This window comes from Cricetulus griseus, unplaced genomic scaffold (assembly GCF_003668045.3).
Source record: "Cricetulus griseus strain 17A/GY unplaced genomic scaffold, alternate assembly CriGri-PICRH-1.0 unplaced_scaffold_1, whole genome shotgun sequence".
Taxonomy (NCBI): domain Eukaryota; kingdom Metazoa; phylum Chordata; class Mammalia; order Rodentia; family Cricetidae; genus Cricetulus; species Cricetulus griseus.
In genome coordinates, this window is record NW_023276808.1 from 4378175 (window position 1) to 4384931 (window position 6757).

At 40.6% G+C, this 6757-nt stretch overlaps 1 protein-coding gene across 1 annotated transcript in view; it reads left to right on the forward strand.

The window, feature by feature from the left end:
* The window catches only part of LOC107977609 (zinc finger protein 431-like), a 156707-nt gene extending 155900 nt beyond the window's left edge, over positions 1-807 (forward strand). Inside the window, exon 5 of the mRNA XM_035453572.1 lies at positions 174-807. Within this exon, the coding sequence (XP_035309463.1) occupies positions 174-807 (634 nt within the window). The remainder of the gene's footprint in view (positions 1-173) is intronic.
* The last annotated feature ends 5950 nt before the right edge of the window (positions 808-6757 follow it).

Sequence of the window (6757 nt, forward strand, 5' to 3'; positions counted from 1 at the left end):
TTTCTTTATAATTTAAAAAATTGTAATATTAATACAGATATCAATATTCAAGATTGTATTGAATATGGTAAGGCATGCAGATATGCCCATTTTTCTTTCAGGTATGAAAGAAGCCATATTAGAGAGAAGCCTTCTGTATATACACAATGTGTTAAAGTCTTTGCATATAACAGTCATCTTCAAAGGCATAAAAGAACACATGCTGGAGAGAAACCATGTGAATGCAATCACTGTGGAAAAGCCTTTGCTCAGCTCAGTCATCTTCAAATACATAAAAGAACACATACAGGAGAGAAACAATATGAATGTAATCATTGTGGTAAAGTCTTTCCTTACCACTGTCATCTTGAAATGCATAAAAGAACACACACTGGCGAGAAACCCTATGAATGTAATCAGTGTGGTAAAGCTTTTGCTCAGCACAGTTATCATCAAATTCATACAAGAACTCATACAGGAGAGAAACCCTACAAATGCAATCAGTGTGGTAAAGCCTTTGCTCATCACAGGACTTTTCAAATACATAAAAGAACACATACTGGAGAGAAACACTGTGTATGTAATCAATGTGGTAAAGCATTTTCACATGTCAATAGTCTACAAGCACATAAAAGAACACATACAGGAGAGAAACCCTATGAATGTAACCAATGTGGTAAAGCCTTTTCACAGGTCAGTAGTCTTCAATATCATAAAATAACCCATACAGGAGAGAAACCCTATGAATGTAATCAATGTGGTAAAGCTTTTTCACGTGTTAGTAGCCTTCAAAGACACAAAAGAACACATACTGGGGAAAGGCCCTAAGAATGAAATCAATGTGGGAAAGCCATTGGCTGTATCATCAGTCTTTAAAATCATGAAGAAAATTATACTGCAGAGAAACCCTATAAATGTAAGCATTGTGGTAAAGTTGTGCAATTTGCATATCACACAAAACTTTGAGGGCCTGAGAAAATTCATCCTGCAGGAAATCTTACTGTAAAGAATTTTGTGCTATCTTCAGCCTACACCCATTTAGTTACACAAGTTTCTGGAGAGAAAAAAATCTGAAAATTGTCAACAATCTGCTCAAACATTGTGATGTCTATTTTCTTTGCACCTGCAAACTCAAGTGGACAAAGTCCTATGACTTCATTTAAAAGTTAACCATTTTGATTACACAATATTATTTAATTGCATAAAAACATCAATCAGATCTATTGATTTCTCTAACTTTAATCCTGCATTTTTGCTTCTGTTACATGAACCAATTCAGGATGAAGGGAAACTGTTAAGTCTTTAAATGCCTCAACACCTGGGTTACAGGCACGACTGATTACAAGAGAGAATATTCACATGGGAAAATCTATTTCGATAGAGAGTTGATTTAATTTTAATTATGTGATGTCTATGTGTGTGTTCCTGACTGTTCATGCTTGTTCTCATGAAGTTTAGACTCTTGAGGGTTCTTGTAGCTGAAACTACAGAAAGTTCTAACAAACTTGATCTCGGCCCTGGCAAGGAACATTCCACAAATTTGCTAAACCATATCTCTAACCCTGTACATAATATAAGTGTTTTTTGTATCATCTTGATATCAGGTAATCAGAAAGAACTTATGGAAGAGAAAATCCAATTCATGTAAACTATTTGGTAAAGACTTCATACTTGTCTTGAGTTTCAATAAAAAAATTTCATGTGAAGACGGGGTTTTACTGAGTTAATCAGACCCAAAATAAATGATAAGTGTGTGTGTTTTATTGGGGACCACCTTAGACAGATGTTAGTAAACATCCCCCAAGGCTTTCCTTCCCTGGAAGATGGACCCTTCTGAATTGGTCCACAATCCAAGAGAGAGAGAGAGAGAGAGAGAGAGAGAGAGAGAGAGAGAATGCCACATATTCTCCACCTTTTGGTCATGTGCACAGACCCAAATGCACAGCATATGAGAGTCAAGATCACTCCCATCTGATTGGTCTGTCTTCTAGAGGCTCTGATTGGCCTTTGAGGCCTGTGGGACAGGAACAGTAGAGCAGAAGAGACACAGCACAATGGCTTGATCTGATCAAAGAATTCCTGTGTTGCCACAGGGTACCAGAAAACTAGAAACCATGAGGTGAATCCTGAGGTGGGGACATTTTCAAACCCCTGGGGATGGAGCCAGAAATAGCAGGCAGTGTCTGGACTGATGTGACTCCAGGTGATGGCTCATCCTTGGCAACTTGAGGGCAGAGTTGGGAAGTGGGCAACCAAACATTCCAATGTCTTTCTATAGCTATCGATGCTGGTTGGGCTTCCACATAAACAAACCATATTCGCTGGGTTGTCAGTTTAAGTCTGTTTTTTTTTTCAATTGACAATGGAGTATGTAGTGAGGGGTGAGTCATGCCTTGGTGGTCTCACATTCAGTAGGAATTATTGGTGGAGAAGTATTCCATTAGCTACTATACTTTGTATTTCCTTGAGAACATAGAGAAACTAGATAGGGTGAAGCAGTTTATGTCTGGTTTCTTTGGTTGACAAGGGAGTATATAGGGAGGGGGTGAGTCATGACTTGGTGGGCTCACATTCGGCAGGAATTATTGGTGGAGTATTCCCTAGCTACTATACTGTGTATTTCCTTCAGGAGGTAGAGAAGCTAGGTAGGGTGAAGCTTCCTCCGTAACAGTGAGGTGCAAGTATCACTGTTCAAAGCCCTGCCCTCAGGGTGCCAGGGGAGGACCCTTCCCTTGATTCACCTCAGTTCAGTCTCTGCACTTAAAAGGCCCAATATTTGAGGCTCCAACTCCTAAAATCCCCCACCTCAGCTTTCACCTCTGGATTTTTGATTCACTGTTCTCATAGGGCCACCCAGAAATGATTTGCTCACATGAAACATGTATTTATTAATTCAGCCTGATTGAATCATTTTATCACCAACCTTGGGTTTCCTATTTCCTTTCCACTAACTGGGATTTTTAAACATAACAGGAAGGCTTTACCCTTGGGCTCCCTTGGTTTTCTACAGCAATCTTTGGATCCCATTCCCATGGCTGTGGCACGGAGAGGACATGAGGGCAGGACATGGACCAGGCAGAACAATCAGGTCATGAGCACAGCGCTGAGCTGGCATATGCTGGAACTGGGTGCTTGACACCTCATGGCTTATAGTTACCCCATTCTGGCAGCAGCTTCCTAGTCTCAGAAGATGCTGCAGGACCCAGGCCCACTGAGAGTGGTTGCTTCTTGATGAAGCCAATCCACAGTCAGGGCCATGCTCAGTAGGAAAACCCAGGGAGGGAATTTCCAAACTAGAGGTCCAAGCATCCACCCTGCCAGAGCCCACATGACCTTGATAACTGATGACACCTAAAGCATGTCCAGAATGTTTATAGGTGCTGGCGCTGGCGCTGGCATGTACTCACAAGTATAGCCAAAAATCTGGCAATTTATCCTGTGCTGAGAGTTCAGCTGTGAGAACATGTGAGCCCACTGAAAGCCTCATGAACAGCCAAACAGCATTAGACATAGGCAGTAGATCCTAATCCTCCCAGTGCAGTTGTAACCAAAGAATTCTTAATTTCCCCTCACTCCCACCTACAGCCACCTCTACTGCTGGCTTGAAATGAGATGACAAAATGTTTGGGGCTTACACCAGACCCAGCATATAATACCTGTTCCTCCCTGGACTCCTTGACATCTCCATTTCATCTGATTCAAAGGAGTTCATGCCTCCAGCTCCAGGAGAGGTGTTTACCTTGTGTTGTTTCTGATTGATTTTTCTGCTTCATTCTACCAGCCACCCAATCTCTCATGCCCTAAAAAGCAAACCCTTTTGTAGGCACCTCTGTCTAAAAGTTCTTTCCTCCAGTTCTTTCTGGAACATACTCCCAGCCACTGCTCTGAGGCACTTTATCAAAGGCCTCCTTATGAAAGACCAAAAATTAAAATTAATAAAAGTTTAAAAACTTGGATCCTAAAAAGGGAACTTTTGAGGACTCCTCAACTGAGAAATGCCATGGCTTGCCCTTTAGTCCTATTCTCAGAGAAGGGGGGTTGACTGTCCACCACCAATATCAACATTCCTTTGTCTGGTAATTGGTGGTTGTAAATGTTTCTTGGCCCAGGGGATAACTGACAACCCTGTGACCCTGTAACCCCACATCCTCATGCCCTGTCTTTTCTTACTCAAATGTACCCTCCTCAAAATATATGGTTATTGCCTTACTCTGTACTTTGTATGAACTTAAGTCACCAGGAAGATTTTGCAATTTGTGAGTTTCAGCATTATGATCTTTCGTATAAAAGCCCCTATCAGTTATTGTTGAAGGCTTCTGACACTTACAAATAATAGAAGTCAAACCTAGCTTGAATAAAGAGAAACCTTTGCATTTGTACAATTTGTGTCACATCCTTGGGGTGGTGTGTCTGGGTCTCCACAAACCTGGCATAATACTTGATCTCTGAGCTTGCTGCTAACTCAATGATGGGCTTCATCTCTCATCTGTCTCACTGTTAGCAATACAAAGCCCAACTGACTGTCTCTCTGGTACATTGTATGCACCCTCTTCCAACGCAGCAGCTGCTGCTGTCAGTTTGCAAATAAAATTCATACCTATTTTGCAGGCATTTTGTTGTTTGCCTTATAATTATATGTACCTTGGGATGAGCAATCACTCGTTTCCTTTATTCTACATGCAGTAGCTTATCAGCCTGTAATTAACCGACTAGACATCACTAGATTTAAGCTTTGGAAGCTCATCTGTAAAGCAGATTTATGAAGTGGACATGTTGGTGGTGCAATGTAGGAAGTTGTGCTTTTGTGGATGCAGTTGGAACAACCTGAAGGTCACCCCTGAGAGGTGTGGACTAAAAAAAAAAAGGCCAGCTAAAGACCATAATGCAAAGACAAAAACAAGGAATAAAATCAGGAGGAGAGTTTCAGTTGATACAGAATGCCATGAGTTTATTTTCACCACTCTTATATACCTTAACCAAAAAAAGGAACATGCTTTCAAGTATATGGAGCAAACAGACTCTTTTCCCTCAATTCTTCAAAGATTCGGTAACTACCACTTATATTCAAGTTTCTCCTTCTTACATGGCCTTGAGGGTTACAAGTAACCACACCTCAGACCAGGTCTGTTTTTATTTAGAATAAGATAGTCAAGGACAAGACCAGACATCCTTCTGTAGCCACACCTTTCACCTTTAGATTTTATGACTTCCTCAGTACAGTTTTGAACTCTCAGCTTTTGAGCCAAGATTGAGTAAAGCCATCTTTATGTGCACTGACAGTGAAACATGTTTCTCATTTATATGCCTTTGTCAAAAGGCAATTGTGAGTAAAGGGTGGATGTGGTGGCTCAACTCTCTGCCTGGCTGACATCCAGACTGCTTATCTGAATTTTTCAATTTTTTTAAGATCTTGTTCTGTTCTGGAACAGAACATGGCTGTTCTGGAACTCCTGGGTATAAGGCAGCCTAATTTATTGTCTTAGCCTCTGGGGTAGCTGGGATTGATGGATTAAGGTGACAAATAACACAATATCCTACTATACATTGAAATTGTAGAGAAAAGATGACACTTTTTTTATATTTGTTAGGGATAGAGATTGATTTTTCCCAAAATATAGAGGTTCTTCCTGTAAATTAGTGTGTACGTCTCTTACATCTGCTTTTCATGCTTTGCAAAGTTGCCCTTACAACTTTGTCTGTCCAAAAATATTACCCAAATTGAATTCTTTTTAAAATTGCTTAGGTTGTTGCTTACTAAGCTCTGGTGACTAAGTGTAGAAATAAAAAAAATGATCAGGTTTTGATTCATTCTGTTTTGGTGTGTGATTTTTGTGTATGTCTGTGGCTCCTTGCTTCCTTACCCAAGATTTGATGTAGTGCACATTCATCTTGAGCTCTCTATGAAACACAAAAGTACTTTGTAGGCTTGAATATTCTGCCTCTACCTTCTAAGTTCTGGGTGACAGGTGTGTGATACTGTGTCTCTCGTTTTGTTGGTATTTTGAGATAGAGACTTACTATGTTGCACAGGTTGGCCTCAAACTCCCAATGTCTCTCCTGCTGAGTCCTGGAGTGAGAAGCAGTTCAATCTTGAGTCACCAGACCCTACTGGTGGCAAAGTTGTTAATCTAGATGTCACAAAGGAAGTGTGGCAGTTACCTCCAGTCTAGCCAAAGACACTTAATGACTGCACTCTGGGGCTTTTCTGTCGTTACTTAATTGGGGAATATCTTTTTAATCAACAAGAAAACAAATACAAATAAGAAGAGAATTTAGCCAGGCAGTGGTGGTTGAAGCCTTTGATATCAGCACTCTGAACACAGAGGCAGGTGGATCTGTGAGTTTGAGAACAGCAAGGGCTACAGAGTGAAGCCCTGTCAAGTGTCCATGAAGATGAGGAGAAATTACCAGGACTAGCAGCTGTAGTTACTGGTAATTGAGAGCCATGAGTGTTGGAGCTAGAAATATAAATCCAGTTCTCTGGAAAATCTAGAAGTGCCCTAACCTGAGCTATTGTTCTAGCCCAAACAGATGCACTGTTAACAGTTATTCCACAGGTTATTGTCAGTATTTTGTTGTTGTTGTTTTTCTTTGATGAAGCTCTAGGTGATGAAACATGATCCATCACACTCAAAAAACACACATGAGGTTTATTGGGGAAGGGAACTAAGGGAGTCTTAGGTGTTAAACAACAAAGAGAAGAAATGGAAAGAGACAGAGAACATGAAGGTGATGCTTGCTTATGAAGGGAAATGGAGAGGTTTAGAACAAGTCTCAA